This window comes from Amblyraja radiata, chromosome 13 (assembly GCF_010909765.2).
Source record: "Amblyraja radiata isolate CabotCenter1 chromosome 13, sAmbRad1.1.pri, whole genome shotgun sequence".
Lineage (NCBI taxonomy): Eukaryota > Metazoa > Chordata > Chondrichthyes > Rajiformes > Rajidae > Amblyraja > Amblyraja radiata.
In genome coordinates this window covers 56,040,793-56,059,011 of record NC_045968.1, presented here as the reverse complement: position 1 = coordinate 56,059,011, position 18,219 = coordinate 56,040,793, and the positions used below count along the sequence as shown (strand labels likewise).

At 43.6% G+C, this 18,219-nt stretch overlaps 1 protein-coding gene across 2 annotated transcripts in view; it reads left to right on the top strand.

Annotated features, from left to right (window-relative positions):
- Positions 1-18,219, top strand: part of rnpepl1 (arginyl aminopeptidase like 1) — a 66,453-nt gene that overhangs the window by 14,250 nt on the left and 33,984 nt on the right. For both annotated transcript variants that reach the window (XM_033032135.1, XM_033032136.1), the window contains exon 2: positions 2,518-2,658. In XM_033032135.1, the coding sequence (XP_032888026.1) occupies positions 2,518-2,658 (141 nt within the window). The remainder of the gene's footprint in view (positions 1-2,517; positions 2,659-18,219) is intronic.

Here is an 18,219-nt window from a genome sequence, read left to right as displayed (position 1 = left end):
GTTCTATACATTAGAGACAATTTTATAGAAGCCAATTAACTTACAAACCTGCAAATCTTTATAATGTGGCAGTAAACCAGAGAACCCAGAGAAGACCCACGCGGTCCCGAGGGAGAACGTCCAAGCTTTGTACAGACAGTGTGCACATTGTGTCAGCAAACAGATAGTTAGGATTCAACCTGGGTCTCTGCAGCATCTCTACCATTGTGCCACCATTTAAACATTTAGTTTTGTTTAGAGATACAGCATGGAAACAGACTACTCGGCCCACCGAGTCCACACCAACCATCGATCACCCGTTCACACTAGTTCCATGATATCCCACCAACTCCCTAAACACCCGTGGCAATTTACAGAGGCCAATTAACCTACAAACCCGCATGTCTTTGGGATGTGGGAGGAAACCCACACGATCACAGAGAGAACATACAAAAGGGCCTGTCCCACTTACGTGATTTTTTTTCGGCGACTCTTTAGGCGACTACTCACGACCATACAGGCGTCACCCCGCGACTATGTCGTGAGTAGTCGCCCAAAGTAGTCGTACGTTTTTCTGGTTGCGACTATGACGGGTGCCGGCAAGTCACCGAAAAAATGCGTAAGTGGGACAGGCCCTAAACTCCACACAGGACCCAGGTCTCCAGCGCTGCGAGGCAGTAAAAAATATGGGAGTTCTATTTTCAAGGGTGAATTCTGGCCTTCTTGACAGGTACAGTGAGAACTAATGGCAGTAGCCATTGCATGTCTTGGTATCTTGCAGGAAAATCTAAGATATTCTTTACAAATAGTTGTACCATATTTTGTTTGATTGTTCCTGTCTGTATTGCTTTTAGCATATTTGCTATGTTAAACAAAAATATAATTGGAAGTTGATGGTGTAAGAAATCTGCCTTAGTTAATGCTACTAAACTTCGCAGGAAACATGAAACATACTCACGAATAGTAGCGGATTTAACTAGAAACCCTTTTTCAAAATATGAATTTATCTTTTAATTTGGACCGTGTAATAATTAGATATTTAACCTTGTTACTAGGGTAACACCTGTTCATTTTGAACTAATTGCTTATAGGTTTAACTTTATTATTTCTCATGTACCGGGGTACAGTGGAAAGCTTTGTTTTACATGTAAAACAGATCATATATCATATATACCATACATAGATACAATCGTCGAACTCGAGTATAATGGGTAGAGCAAAGGAAAAGATATAATTCAGAATTTAGTTCTCTTGGTGTATACTTTATTGACTCAGGTTTTCCAGCATGTCACAGCTGATGTTTGTGTGCCTGCAACTGAAGTATATCTCCCAATGTCATATAAAATATTAATCTTTGACATCTGCTATTCATGCTTTTGGTTTTGTTTAAAGATGAGGTAAAGAGCGTGAATCACTGTTCACTTCAGACAATATGTTACAGTACCAGTTCTCTCTTAATAGTGTCTGCTGCTGGCATTCAAAGCATCATTTCATGTAAGCTTATTTCCACTGGCTGATTATTGATGCAAAGAAAATGATGCAACAGCACAAAGAAATGACAATGAAAAGCACACAAACAGAAAAAGACTGATTAGTATGTAGGAAGGAACTGCAGATGTTGGTTTACATTGAAGATAGACACAAAATGCTGGCGTAACTGAAATCTTCCAGTCTGAAAAAAGGGTCTCGACCCGAAACATCACCCATTCCTTCTATCCAGAGATGCTGCCTGTCTGGCTGAGCATTTGGTCTCTATCATACTACTGATGCGTACATAAAATTATGGGTTTCAGGTCTGACTCTGAACAGTCAAGACCAAGTCAAGTCAAGAGAGTTTATGTCATATGTCCCAGATAGGACAATGAAATTCTTGCTTTGCATCAGCACAACGGAATATAGTAGGCACGAATACAGAACATATCATATCAGTGTGTCCATACACCATTATATAAATATATACACACATCAATAAATAAGCAGATAAAGTGCAAATAAACAGATAATGGTCTATTAGTGTTCAGAGATTTGTTTCAGGAGTTTAATAGCCTGATGGCTGTGGGGAAGTAGCTATTTCTGAACCTGGATGTTGCAGTCTTCAGGCTCCTGTACCTTCTACCTGAAGATAGCGGAGAATTGAGTGTGTGGCCAGGATGGTGTGGGTCCTTGATGATGCTGCCAGCCTTTTTGAGGCAGCGACTGCAATAGATCCCCTCGATGGTAGGGAAATCAGAGCCGATGATGGACTGGGCAGTGTTTACAACTTTTTGTAGCCTTTTCCGCTCCTGGGCACTCAAGTTGCCGAACCAAGCCACAATGCAACCGGTCAGCATGCTCTCTACTATGCACCTGTAGAAGTTAGAGAGAGTCCTACTTGACATGCCGACTCTCCGTAATAACAGCAGCAGGTTTGAGGAGCGACTGTCAAATATCTAGTGTGTTTCTGACTCTTTTAAGCATGAATTTGAGTTTTAGTAAATGACTTGTGCTGAAAAGACATTAAAGTGGTCTGTGATTAAGTTTTATGTTTCTTTCACACAGATCTGGTGGCTGGATCCAGAATTAACAAGTGGAAACTCCAAACCATTCCTCTTCACTCATGGTCACTCAGTGTGTAACAGATCTTTCTTCCCCTGTTTCGATACACCTGCAGTCAAGAGTACCTACTCTGCTACAGTCATGGTAGGAAAGTTGCTGTTGACTTAATTTTGATTATTGCTACCACATGCTGTTTTGTATGAAAAACATATTCTTGATGCTGCAAGATTTCCTGCAGACAACAAATCCGTTTATTTTCTGCCTGGTAGTTTGCATCTGGACTGTGTAAAGAGAGAAGCTATAACCTGATTCAACTCCTTTGTTCATAAACACCATGTAATCTGCCCCAGTAGCAGAGATGTGCAGTGTGGTCCAGCTGCTGAAGTTGGGATTTTCATCAGAATGTTTGTGCAATCCTTCTGGTTCAATTATTGTTGAACTGGTGATGATGCTCTTCACTTCCTGTGTTCTGCTTCACAGTGTGTGTTGTGGAAGTCCTACTTGGCATTTGTGACAGTTTGATTTCAGCAGTGTAGAATGTGTGCAGACAATTTATTACAAATAGTCTTCAAAGAACGAAGTGACTTGCATTGATCTTGCTGCATTTTAATTTATCAATTTGTGCACTTCTATTCATCTCCAACCTATCCGCACAATCTCCAATATTTAAAATCACCTGACAAGGAACTGTCCATAAATAGTAGAATGCCTTTGCAAAGGTAGAAAATATGTGGTGGTAAAAGGTGAAATGTTAACAAAGTTGAAATAATTATGATCACAAAGATTGGCTTTGAGGAAAGCTTCGGATGGGAAAAGGGGAACATATGGAAAGATTTGGAGGAAGATTTTGTGAGGATGGGTCAAAGATGGCCGAGGCTTTGCCATAGGATGGCGAGTAACAGCGAAGCAAATTAATTTCTAAATGGACATAATGGAAGAGCATGCAATGGCGGACGTTTAATGGCACTGCAAGGTTGAAGTTGAGAAATGAATGAGAGCCAAAAAGTCATCAGTTGGGGAATTGAGTTTTTGTGTGCTTGTCAAAAATCAGTTGATTGGCAGATGAAAACATGTCAAGATAGATAAAGATTTGGTTGAGTTTAAGTTTTTATAGGTTTAATAGGACGTTTAATGGCAATGAGTGGAGTGGCGTAATCGAGCTTGAAAGCGAGAAATACTTTGTTCAACATTTCGGCAGGTTGAAAGAAATAAATTAAATTTGTTTAATTTAACGTTGAGTATAATTACAATGAAAATCTCACTTGCAAAAGCATCGCAGGAACATAGACATAGACCTAGACGCACCAAAACATAAATTACGTTTGAATTGCACTTAAATTCTACGTCTGAAAAGACAAAGACTATGCTAAAAAGAAAACATTCATGTAGAGCACAATAGGAAAGCAAGTCCATGATACTGTCCATAGTACTCCATTGCCAAGGTCGGACTAGGGCAATGCAGATTGGTTCAAGAACCTGATGGTTGTAGAAAACTAGCTGATCCTGAATCTGGTGGTGTGGGACTTCTGTAATTCCTGCCCGATGTTAGCAATGAAAATGGAGTATGGTCTGGATGGTAGGGATCCTTGATGAAAGTTGCCGTTGTCTTGAGGATCTCCTCGTATTAGATTTCTTAGATGGTGTGGGGGGCTGTGCCCGTAATGGACTGGGCTAAGTCCTGCACTCTCGGCAGCCTTTTGTGTTTCTATGTGTTGGAATTGCGTCAACAGTCTGTTTGTCTTTGGTCTTTTTTGTTATTTTTAGTGTGTTTTAAAGAGTATGTGTTAATGTTCTCTGGTTTGTTTTAGGTGGGGGGGGGGGGGTCGGGGGAAAACTTTTTTCTATCTTTTACCTTGCCGGAGAAGTGATATTTTTTTTCCGGATCGTATCTCCGGTCGCTCTGCGGCCTAACATCATGGAGCTGGCGGCCTTGCTCGAGACTGACTTTGAGCCCCACCGCGGGGCTGTGGACTTACCATCGGAGCCTGCGATCCCTTGCCTGGGATCGACGCTCCAACCGTGGCCTGCGGATTCCAACATCGATGAGCTCGCAGTCTCGGATAGAGACTGATGTCGGGAAGCTCCAAGCCGCAGGATGTTTGACCAGCCCCGACTCGGAAGTCCCCTCGCAGCGGGAGGGCTCGACCACCGGCTGCGGGAGCCAAAATCGCCCCGACAATCGAAGGTTCGAGTGCCCCGAGTGCGGGAGAACAAAGAAGGGAAGAAGATTGAACTATTTTTTGCCGTCCCTCACAGTGAGGAATGTGGGGGGGTGGGGGGGGGTCGCTGTGGTGGATGTTCATGTTAAAAATGTATTTGGTTGTCTTGTTGCTCTTTATTGGTATGACTGTGGCAGATCAAATCCCTCATATGTTGTAAAACACACTTGGTTAATAAATTAATATTATGATGACATGCTGAATCTCTTTAAACTTCTAAGAAATTAGAGTTGGGGTTTTATCAAATAGTTGCATATAGCCATGTTCAGCTTGAATGAACAGCTGGCAAGAAGATGAAACTTTTGCATGGGCGATAATTTTAAGAAGAAATATTCATTTATTGCAAGAATTATTAGAAACACATTTAAAAGCCAATGTGCAATTAAAATCATTAAATGTGAATAAGCTCTCCTTTTTCCATCACCCATATCAATGTGGTCACCCTGCATAATATATGGTGCATCTGGCATCATCCTTGAGCGAGTTACAGCTCCCAATGCTGGTGAGACAATGACAGCAGACAATAAATTCATTGTCTAGTTTGTGTGCTGAGTTGGTAATTCTTGAGGTGCATTGATAGTCTTCATGAAAAGTTACTCAACCTGTTCATAGGTGTGAAGAAGCCACAGTCATGAAAACATTCTGCTTTTATCTGCATGTCTTATTGCAATATTAATTGAATGACTCTGACAAAAATGATTATAGGCCCAATTATCCTGCCGAGTGCCGGCTCTCAGCTGTTTGCATTCTCCACCAAACCTAGAAGTTCTAGAAAAACAAGATTAGATACGATTGCTCAACTGATTTTCCATTGTTGCTGAACTCGTCATTGGTGGAACAGAGAATCCCAGAAGTGTGCTGGCACTATTTGACACTGAGCTTCATGCCAGAGATATCTGGTACATGAAAGGTCATCCCTTTCATTTAACATGAGACCATTCAGTTGGTGGAAGTGGCTGAATGCTTTACTTTGTTTTTTATTTTAGTATTTCGAGTTAATCTGTTCTCAACGTATTCTTGGCATACTTAAAAATTAATTTAACATTATTTTTTAACAAATGTCTCTATCAAAAATATTTAAAAGTATAATAAAGCCTTTTGCTACAATTGCCAGGTAATGAACTGTCAGAGGCTCTTGGGCCTCTCTGGACACAAGGCCTACTTGCGTTCAGTGCCCTCTCTGCTCGTCACATATATTTGCCAGATGAGTGGAATCGGCTTATTTGGGCTTCAAAAGCAGGGGAATGCAGGTGCAGGTGGTGGGAAGGGCAGATAGTGAAAAAGGTAGTGGGCTGTGTTCAGCATGATATTAGTCACGTTGAGACACAAGATGCTGAAATCTTGAGCAAAAGCACAAAGTGTTGGATGAATTCAGCGAGTCAAGCAGCATCTGAGGAGGGGATGGACAGATGATGTTTCAGGCCAGGACCCTTCCTCAGACATCAGTCATCATCAGACAACATTTCGAGTTTGGACATTGGTTCCATTATATCAGTGAGACCAAGCATAGGCTAGGCGACCATTGCGCTGAACACGCACTTTATCCACCTAGGCCTGCTGGATCTCCTGATTGCCAACCATTTTATCCCTACTTTCTCATTCACACACCGATTGTTTTGGCTTGGCTGCCGCCATTGCCAGAGTGAGGCCATACGCAAACATATTCTACTTGGGTAGTTTACAATCCAACGGTATGAACATTACTTTCTCCAATGTTAAGTAATACTGCTCTCCCACCACACACCCAGGTGCACACCTATTTCTCCCACCATCTCCCAACAGTCCCACCGTCGCCCTTTCCCTTCCTTTGTACACTTATCTCCCATCTCCGAGCCCCCGTCTCATCTTTTATCCACCCCTTTCCTTTCCCCTGGCCCCTTCCACCATGCCCCTCACTCCAGCTTTACATTTCTCTCCTCCTTATCTGATAACCTTTTGCCATTTTTCCCACCTCTAGCCTTTGTCACATACTCCACCCATCTGCCATTCAAACCCTCACCTCACCTGCATCCACCTATCACTTGCCAGACTTTGTCCCATCCCCACCTCTCTTTTCCAGCTTTGAGCCCCCTACTCCATCAGTCTGAAGAAGGGTCGTGATCTGAAACGTCATCTGTTCATTCCCTCCACAGATACTGCCTGGACCGCTGAGTTCCTCCAGTACGGTGTTCTGCTCGTTATGTTGCGTCACATGCACAAGTATGGTGAGGTGCAATACAGTGGATATCTTGCGTGCAGCAGTATCACGGGCACACAGATGCAGACAACACAGAAAAACACACATTATACAGAAATTACGCATAAACAACAAAAAGAATAAAGTGTGCAAATAACAAGGCATTAGTGCAAAACAATTAGAAAACAAGTTCATAATAGTGCAAGAGGTGGTCTGTAATGTTCTTTTGTTGAAGTAGGATTAGGGTTGTGCAGGTTGTTCAAGAGCCTGATAGTTATGGGAAAGTATCCGTTCCTGAGCCTGGTGGTGTGGGACGTCAGGCCTCTCTACATCTTGCCCAGTGGTCGCAGCAGGAGAAGGCATGGCAGATTACGGACGGTCGTTATCTTTGACGATGGATGCCATCTTCTTCAGGCAGCGTCTCATGTGGATGCTTTTGATAGTGGACCAGGCTAAGTCCATTACTCTTTGCTCCTTCTTGAATTCCTGTGCTGTGGAATATGCTTTATCAGGCCATGATGCAACCAGTCAGGATACTTTTTACAGAACATCTGTAGAAGTTTGTTAGAGTCAGTTCCATGCTGAATCATTTTTAAAGTAGAGGTGCTACCATCTACATAACAATTTTAGGATTGAACTGCTTGTCCATACTAGTTATCTTTGGGTAAAGAAGATTCCCAAGTTCACCGCTTAATTTATAATGTCTACCATTCCATTGCATTCTGTGCCATCTAGTGAAACATTCCAGTACTGCACCTTGTTTGTGCTATATACAGTAAACCCTTGTTATGACAGACCGCTTTAAAATGGAATTTGGTTATAGCGGACTGGCTTTCACCGCTGGCCGGGCTGCCAAAGCTACCCTGATCCCCACTTCCTCCCTGGTTGTTTCCCAGCCGGGGGGCTGTCGGCACCCCAAGCTGACGCCTCCTCCATGACCGCTTCCAGGCTGGGCTGCCGACACCACCCCTGGCCTCCACCGCTAGCCAGGTCACTTCGAGGTCGGACCTGCGAACCTTCACCACCAGGTGGGAGTTGTCGACGCCGGCCCACACCACCTCCCCGGCTGCTTCCAGACCAGATCCACCATCGCCACTACCGACCCTCACAGCTTCCTAGGCCGCGGCTGCTGTCGCCACCATCGCCGACCCTTACTGCACCAAATACTCCACTGATCCTCACCTCAATTCACCTCGATTCCAGGCACAGTTCCAGACTGAGAGTCTGAAGAAGGGTTTTGACCCAAAATGTCGCCTAGCCATGTTCTTCAGTGATGCTGCCTGATCTGCTGTTACTCCAACACTTTGTCCTTTTGTGTATTAACCAGCACCTGCAGTTCTATGTTCCTACTACTTGTACAATGATAGTCACATACTCAGTAATCCCTTACGCAATTATAGCAGACAACTGGCAATAACGGACACCATTCCCCCCTCCTCCCCCCACACTTTGGCCCGTTATAACAAGGGTTTATTGTATTAAAGTTGCTCAGTAAATGATTTGTGTCTCATCAAATTGCGATTCACCAAATTGTTTTGCTTCTAATATTGCACATGTCATTCACATGTCCGTGCCTTTGGCTGTTCAGTGGCCTCTAGTAATGACATTCGGACATTGTGGTGTTTGTCTGTGCCCTTGTGTATTGACATTCCAGTTTTACAGTGTGTGTCTGCCCGCTGGCAATGGTAAAACACTATACATCTGTTGTTTGACAATGTCATGTTAGCTTAATACACTTAATTAGCAACACTAGTTGACGTAAGCAATGTTTCATGTTGTTTATCCTGGCCATTTCATTGATTATTACAAAGATTACAGATTGCATTGACGGCTTCTGTTCAGTGATTTTTTACAGAGGTTGTTTAATCTAGACTGGCTCCTTCCCACTCACCAAATGAACTAAGATAGACACCAAATGAACTATCTTAGGTAGACAAAAATGCTGGAGAAACTCAGCGGGTGAGGCAGCATCTATGGGGCGAAGGAATAGGCGACGTTTCGGGTCGAGACCCTTCTTCAGTTGAACTATCTTAGTTAGATACACAACCAAAATAAAAGTGAATGGGAGAAGCCTTCGGTGCAGAATAGTTGATTTTGACTAGTACGGAAGAATACTTCAGGTTACACAATGTTGTGGATCCTCCGAAATGTTCCAAAACTTTTCCAATTTGTGTTCTTGTTGACATACCTTTGCTTTACCTGGTGTGGAAACAAAGCCTTCCTCACTCAAAATTCATAAGCAGTGCATGTGACTAAAGATTGCTAGACAAATTTGATGGAGAACAACGAAAGTGGGATAAAAATGAAAAGGAAGCAGACAGTTATGGAGAAGTCTAATCCTGAGGTGTAGTCAAAGTGGGAAGCCAGTTTTGTCCAAGAGAAATGTACGAACTAAAATGTAGACTAAAAATATTAAGCAGCATCAAAATTGAGCAAAGTTAGAACAGGAGAAAAAAAGTGAGCTGTGTCGAGAGATCACAAATGAAATCCCAATTTGGAATATAGTGAAACTGCTGCTGCAAGAAGCGTGGGATAGAATCAATCACTAATGAATAAATTAACAAATGTTATTCAAGGCCAAGCCTTTTCTTCCCTACACTTTAGGCTTTATTCTCATTCACGTCCCACTTTCCTTCCTGCCTTTGCTCCAAACATCCCTTGTCATTTGCTTTCCTCCACACCTGTCCTTTAATTTCCTAGTTTTGCCTTGGCCTTGTTTTCCCTCACTTGGCACCTCAGTTGATATCCTGGTGAATCCACCTCAGCTGCTGTCTACAATGAGCAGGATTTTTTGTTCTTATAAAAATTCCCGACTCTGATATGTAGCAGCTGGAACAACTTCAAATAGCAGTCATACATGGCAGTTGGCATTGCGGGATGAGCTAATGTTACTGCAAATTGAAAATTATCCTTCTCCCAATGTGTGATTTTAAAGATCAAAAGAATGATCGCTGGGTACAGAAGAATGCAGTCCATAAACGGATGGCATTGGATGGAACTGGTACTGAAAAAAGCCAAGTATGCAGTAACCTTGACCAAACTGTAAACAAGAGGTTTACTCCCAATTTGTGCGGAAGCTTTAATATTGTCAACACATTGGTGCAGAATGCAGTGTTTGGTCTACATTTTCCAATGAACAACGTCCAGTATCCCAACTTGCATGTCATGTTTAGAAGTGCAGGAACATTGCTGTAGTCATTAAAGTGTCAGGTCGGGGGGGGGTTCCCCCCGCCACGGGTACCCTGTAATCCCGTGCTACCTGCTCCATGGTCGGATAGTCGGCAACTAAACCGTCTCCCCCACCTGGTTTGCTAGGTGAAGAGGGGGCTGTGGACCCCCAGCAGGACCAAAAACAAGACCTGTCAAAGAGCGGATGAGCTTCTAGCGAGCCAACGGCCATCCACACTTCAGTTGCGATCACTGTCGTACATAGCATTGCAAGGAATGATGATAAAGCACACACATACCAAATTCCTATACTTCCAGCGGCGGAAGTCCGCAGGAACTGGAGGACAGAGATGTGTGGTGCGTCCGTCACCGTTTCCATCGGAAACCAGCACCACTGCGTCGCTAATGTTTTCAACGATGATGAATGAATTAAAGTATTATCTCTGTGTAATGGAATCCTGATCTCTGATTCTACTTTTTTTTTTTTTATATTGCTGCCCTTTCAACAATCCTAAAAAGCACAATGGTTAAATTTGTTCAGTGAGTAAACCTTGTGCATCTTATTCATGGATATTATTATTTTACAGCAATTTAAATATTTTTGTACAAGCTTCATTAGTTTCAGGTCTGATTTCACGGTTGAAGAAGCAACATTAAATTTAAATTTGGATAGGCACTGAAATTCTGCCATGTAATATCATGCCACAAAAAATTATTTTTACCTACTTTAGCTGAGCCAACAATTTAAACTAAAAACAATGGCCAGAAAAGTACTTTGGGTCATTCCTGAAGAAAGCATAGAACAAAGAATACAGGAAGGAGTCTTAAGAAGGGCCTCGACCCGAAACATCACCCATTCCTTCTCTCCAGAGATGCTGCCTGTCCTGCTGAGTTAATCCAGCATTTTGTGTCTATAATACAGGAACAGGCCCCACTGCCCACCATGTCTGCAGCAAAAATGATGGCAATCTACATTATTCCCATCTGCCTGTACGTGCACCATTTCCCTCTATTCCTTGCCTGTTCACATGTCTGTCTAAATGCCCCTTAAAGTTGCTATTGTATCCACTTCTCCCTCTTCTGCTTTTCAGGCACTCTGTAACAAAAATACTTGTGTGATAAATCATTTAGGGTACCGTGTCAAGTTCTCGGATGGATCTTAAGCTAGAAAGGGCACAGAAAAGATTTGCAAGGGCTGGAGGGCTTGAATTATAAAGAGAGGCTGGACATTTGTCCATGGTGCTAAGGAGACTGTGGGGTGACCTTATAGAGGTATATAAAATCATGAGGGGCATCGATAAGGTGAATGGTCAGTCTTTTGCCCCGGATAGGGCAGTCTAAAAGTAGACGTGGAGAGGAGGGACAGAATTAGAGGGCCTGAAGGGCAATGTTTTCTTATAGTGTGGTTGATGGAATGAGCTGCCAGGGGAAGGAGTTAAGGGAGGTACAATTACAGAATTTAAAAGACATTTAGTTAGGTACGTGTGCAGAAGTTTAGAGGTCTCTGGACAGAACACCAGCTAATAAGACTAGCTGAGGTAGGCAACTTGGTCAGCATGGACAGGTTTGATCAAAGAGCCGGTTTCCATGCTGTGGGCCCCTCTGACTATGCCCACAGGACTTTGATACTTCCACCTAAGGAAACAGACTGACTTTCTTCATACATTTATACTGTATACTTTGCACCGCCTCTGACGCACAGGACAAAACATTCTACATTCATTTAATTTAGTTTAGTTTTAGTTTACAGATACAGCGCAGAAGCAGGCCCTTTGGCCCACCGAGTCCGCACCGATTAGCGATCCACGCACATTAACGCTATCCTACACACTCTAGGGACAATTTACACTTATACCAAGCCAGTTAACCTACAAACCTGTACGTATTTGGAGTGTGGGAGGAAACTGAAGATCTCGTAGAAACCCCATGCAGTCACGGGGAGAACATACAAACTGTACAGACAGCACCCGTAGTCGGGATCGAACCCGGGTCTCTGGCGCTGCAAGCGTGTAAGGCAGCAACACTACTGCTGCGCCACCGTGCCGCCCCCCGATAGTTTCCTGATAGTTAATACACTACAATCCAGGCATCAACCTGGTAAATCATTTCTGCACCCTCTCCCAAACCTCCACGTTGTTTCTTTTGTGTGGTGTCCAGATCTGCACACAGTACTCCAAATGTGGCCAGACCAAACGTTAATACAGCTGCAACGTGACTTTTGAACACTAATACTCAATGTCCCAACTAATGAAGGCAAGTACGCCATACATTTTCTTTACTTGTGTTCCCATTTTCAGAAGCTATGTATTTGAAGCCCAAGATCACTGTATATCATTGCTCCTCAGTCCTGCATTAAATGTCTTACATTTGATCTCCCATTGTGAAACACTCACAATTGTCTAGACTAAATGTCACATTGCCATTTCTACACCAAACTGATCAATATCCTGTTGTCTAGCATTTATTGCCATATGCAAAAGTACAATGAGGAACAGACACAATGACAATTTTGCTTGCAGCAGCATTACAGGCACATAAGCTCAAATCACAGGTAGGTAGACTTGCTTGCTGTATTCTTTGACAATCTTCTTCCCTATCTGCAATTCTGCCAATGTGTATGTTATCTGCAAACCTACTAATCAGCCCATCTACATTTTTGTTCAAATCATTAATGTATATCACAGATAATAGAGGTCTCTGCCCTGATCCCCATGGAATAACACTGGTTATAGACCTCCAGTCAGAATAAGACCTCCAATCACGTAAAGGGATAGTTGGTTTTGGGTCCTGACTCAGCGTTACGATATAAAAGTTTTGAGAATGGTAGAGATTTACAGAGATAATGTTAATACTATAGGACAAATACAACATTAGTCTTTGCTATTCTTTTAATTATTTTATAGGTCGTTCTGCATAACTTCTGAACTGCTGAACACCTCCGCTCAGTCCGTCTTAACCTACCTGATCTCCCGGTGGCTCAGCACTTCAACTCCCCCTGCCATTCCCAATCTGACCTTTCTGTTCTGGGCCTCCTCCATTGTCAGAGTGAGGGCCAGCACAAATTGGAGGAACAGCACCTCATATTTCGATTGGGTAGTTTACACCCCAGCAGTATGAACATTGACCTCTAACTTCAGATAGCCCTTGCTTTCTCTCTCCATCCCCTTCCCAGTTCTCCCATTCGTCTTACTGTCTCCGCCTACATTCTATCTTTGTCCCGCCCACTCCCCTGACATCAGCCTGAAGAAGTGTTTCGCCCATTTCTTCTCTCCAGAGATGCTGCCTCACCCGCTGAGTTACTCCAGCATTTTGCATCTACCTGCATAACTTTAATCCTGACTATCCAAATAAAAGCTGGCAGTTTCAGTTTACTCATGTAACTGTGGAAGGTAAGATGAGCGTTTGTCACCACTGGGCCTGTACTCGCTGGAGTTTAGAAGAATGAATTGGATGGGGGGGATTGAAGATTTTCTGGCCAAGTTTGCAGATGATACGAAAATAGGTGGAAGGGTTGGTAGTGTAGAGAAAGCAGGGACTCTGCAGAACTTGGACAGGTTGGGAGAGTGGGCAGAGATGTGGCAATGGAATATAGTGTGGCAAAGTGTGGAGTCATGCATTTTGGTAGTAGGAATAAAGGCGTAGACTATTTTCTAAATGGGGAGAGAATCCAGAAATCGGAGGTGCAAATGGACTTGGGAGTGCTGGTGCAGGATTCCCAAAAAGTTAATCTGCAAGTTGAATCGGTAGTAAAGAAAGCAAACTCAATGCTAGCATTTATTTCAAGAGGGCTTGTATACAAAAACAGGGATGTAATGCTGCGGCTCTATAAGGTGCTGGAAAGACCACATTTGGAATATTGTGAGCAATTTTGGGCACTATATATGAGGAAGGATGTGCTGGCTCTGGAAAGGGTCCTGAGGAGGTTTCCAAGAATGATCCCAGGAATCAGTAGGTTAACCTATGATGAGCATTTGTCGGCGCTGGGCCTGTACTCGCTGGAGTTTAGAAGTATGAGGTGGAGGCCTAATTGAAACATACAGAATACTGAAAGGCTTGGATAGAGTGGATGTGGAGAGGATGTTTCCACTAGTGGGAGAGTCTAAGACTGGAGGTCATAGCGTCAGAATTAAAGAACGCTATTATAGGAAGGAGATGAGAATACATTTATTTCGTCAGTGGTGAATCTGTGGAATTCTTTGCCACCGAAGGCTGTGGAGGCCAAGTCAGTGGATATCTCTAAATAAAACTATATATAACTTAATAATCCTGTAGAATTGGAAATGGTCATGCAAACTTGCAATGAAGCATGAAATTAGTCGCCAGGAGATTAGAAAAAACATCTTAAGAGACAGCAAAAAGTCTCCCTCCCCCTTATTACCATATAATAAATAATAATCCTATCCATTCAATAGCTAAAAATGCCTAAACCAATTCAGCTGTAAACTGTGAAATCCAATAACCTATTGTGACTAGGTGAATAAAAATATAATTATTAATTATTTTGAGACATCTCTGACAAGAACAACATGATAGTTGTAGTTCCACCTTTATTTGTTCTTAGGTTGGATTAAAAATAAATAGGACTGAACAGAGTTTATGAATTCTACTTCGATTCCTACATGCTACATATACATTACCATTTACATTTGCCATTAGCTTCTAATTAATATTAACAACATAATCAGGTTGTTGTAGACTGAACATTTGCCTCATATTTTCCCATAAAACGAAGAAATATTGTACCCGTGTAGTCTTCTCTGGACGGGTTTGAACATAAATTGATGTCAAATGGCAACATTGAACAAAATTATTTTGTTCTCTGATGTGGCGCTGCGCTCTGAGTACTCCGCTCTATGATCTTTGCTGAGAACAAAGCTGGCAAAGCATTGTTTCTCTTTTACAATATGTAGTCAAGTCAAGTCAAGTTTATTTGTTACATACACATACGAGATGTGCAGTGAAATGAAAGTGGCAATGCTCGCGGACTTTTGTGCAAAAAGACAAACAACCAAACAACCAAACAAACTATAAACACAATCATAACACACATATTCTTTTACATAATAAATAATGGAAGGAAAAACGTTCAGTGAGGTTAGTCCCTGGTAAGATAGGCGTTTACAGTCCGAATGGCCTCTGGGAAGAAACTCCTTCTCAACCTCTCCGTTCTCACCGCATGGCAACGGAGGCGTTTGCCTGACCGTAGCAGCTGGAACAGTCCGTTGCAGGGGTGGAAGGGGTCTCTCATGATATTGTTGGCTCTGGAGTTGCACCTCCTGATGTATAGTTCCTGCAGGGGGGCAAGTGAAGTTCCCATAGTGCGTTCGGCCGAACGCACTACTCTCTGCAGAGCCTTCTTGTCCTTGGCAGAGCAATTCCCAAACCAGATGGTAATGTTCCCGGACAAGATGCTTTCCACCGCCGCTGCGTAGAAGCACTGGAGGATCCTCGGAGACACTCTGAATTTCCTCAATTGCCTGAGGTGGTAAAGGCGCTGCCTTGTCTTACTCACGAGTGCTGAGGCGTGTGATGCCCATGTCATATCCTCGGAGATGTGGACTCCCAGATATTTAAAACAGTTCACCCTATCCACAGGATCCCCATTTATCCTCAATGGAGTGTACGTCCTCGGATGATGTGCCCTCCTAAAGTCCATGATCAGCTCCTTCGTTTTTTTGATGTTCAAGAGGAGGCTGTTATCCTGGCACCAGAGTGCTAGACCAGCCACCTCCTCCCGGTAGGCCTTCTCGTCGTTGTCTGAGATCAGGCCCACCACAACAGTGTCATCAGCAAACTTAATTAATGAGTTGGAGCTGAACCTAGCCACACAGTCATGTGTGTACAGGGAGTACAATAGGGGGCTGAGGACGCAACCCTGGGGCGATCCTGTGCTCAGGGTGAGGGACTTCGATGTATTCCCTCCCATCTTGACTACCTGGGGCCTGGTGGTGAGAAAGTCCAGGACCCAGGCACACGGAGGTGTTGAGCCCCAATTCCATTAGCTTCCCGGCCAGTCTGGTGGGGACTATCGTGTTGAAGGCTGAACTGTAGTCTATGAACAGCATCCTCACGTAGCCCCCCTTCTGGCTGTCCAGATGGGAGAGAGCGGTGTGCAAGACCTGGGAGACCGCATCGTCCGTGGATCTGTTCGGACGGTATGCGAACTGCAACGGGTCCATGTTCCGAGGGAGGAAGGCGCAGATGTGTTTCTTCACCAGCCTCTCAAAGCATTTCATGACTACCGAGGTAAGGGCCACCGGACGGTAGTCATTCAGACAGGCTGGGGAGGCATTTTTTGGTACCGGTACAATGATGGATATTTTGAAGCAGGCAGGGACCACGGACTTGTCCAGGGAGAGGTTGAATAATGTAGTGAGCTCTGGAGCTAGCTGCGTAGCACAGGACTTGAGTACTCGCCCCGAGATGCAGCTTTTCTCGTGTTCACCCATGTCAGAGCCCTCCTCACGTCGTGCTCGGACAGCGAGAATGTGTGCACATTCCTCCCTTCAGCTTCGGTAGCCAGCCCGCTGGCGGTATTGTCGATAGTCGGCAGACCTGGAGTGGTGTTGCCCCTCTCGAAACGAGCGTAAAAGGAGTTCAGGTCATCAGCTAGGGAGGTGCCGGCACTTGCGGATGAGGGAGGGGTGCTCCGGTAGTTGGTTACAATCCGTAGCCCCTGCCACAGGCTTCTGGTGTCCTGCTGCTCCATCTGTAACTCCATCTTGTCTCTGTACCTTCTCTTTGCGTCCTTCACCGCCCTTCGCAGTCGGTAGGACTCTGCCTTGTAGACGTCCATGTTTCCTGATGCCAGGCCCGAGTTGTGGGCAGCGGTGCGAGCATTCAGGGCCACACGAACAGACCTGTCTACCCACGGTTTTTGGTCCGGAAAGGTGCTTACCCTTACCGTGGAGACGATGTTGTCGGTTACTGTTGCGATGAAGTCCGTGACTGCTTCCGCGAACTCACTGACGTCACTGGAACTTGCTCCGAACATATTCCAGTCGACATCACTCAGTGCATCTTGCAGCATGGCCTCTGACTGATCGGACCACCGCTTTACGTCCCTCGTCTCTACCGCTTCCCGAACTATCCTCTGTTTATGATGCACACATTTAAGTCCTGGTTTTCAATCACTGCTGTCACATCTGGTCAGAGTTGGAAACAGCAGCTATTGAAAACACACACCCATAAACAATATGGATAATTGTAAATGACATCTGCGCCGCCGCATTTATCAACGTTTCATACAATAATGCTGATATAAGATACATAGGGTGGGTATCGATTAATTCTAGATTAAATTCTAGATTAAAATAATAATTTAACCTCATTAATTCACTGTATAAAATGTGCTCTACTGTATGAAGTGTACAGCAAAACGTGCACTTCCAGAGTGGTCTATCGTGTAGTTTCTTCAGCTGACCACAAATTTATTTTAAGAGCATTTTTTAAGGGGTTCGGAAAGATCGAAAATTTCACTTGTATTTAAATATGTTGTTAGGAATATAACTAGTAGTGTGGGAGAAAATTCCATGAGCCATAATTGCCACATACATACCCAAAAGTAGAAATGTAGAAAGTTACAGTGTAAAAAAAATAGATATTACAAGCTTTGTAGTCTACTTGTACCAATCAAACACCAAATTCAAAATTCTATATTTTGAAAATGGGCGAAGCAAAAAGTAGCATGTTTTCTCGAAAGGCTTATCCTAAAATAATTGATTGGAAGGGTGTGATTTTCAGTCAGGACGTCTGTATCATTCAGTCAGTGAGCTGCAGATGTAGATGTGGACACCATGACGGTAATCGCGAGCACATCAAGAACGCACGAAAAATTAGCCATGACGTACTACGGCTTTTTCGCTGAGTGAAGTATCTTGCTCCGCTCTATGATCTTTGGTCCATACGCTTCAGAATTCATTATGCTACTACCATCAGCATTTGTATGATCAATGGCGATAAGTGAGCCAGTACCTTCAGCAGCCATACATGCCCAGGTCATAACACCCCCACCACCGTGTTTCAGGTGCTTTGGATCTTGGGCAGTTCCTTCTCTTCTCCATACTTTGCTCTTGCCATCACTCTGATATAAGTTAATCTTCGTCTCATCTATTCACAAGACCTTTTTCCAGAACTGTGGTT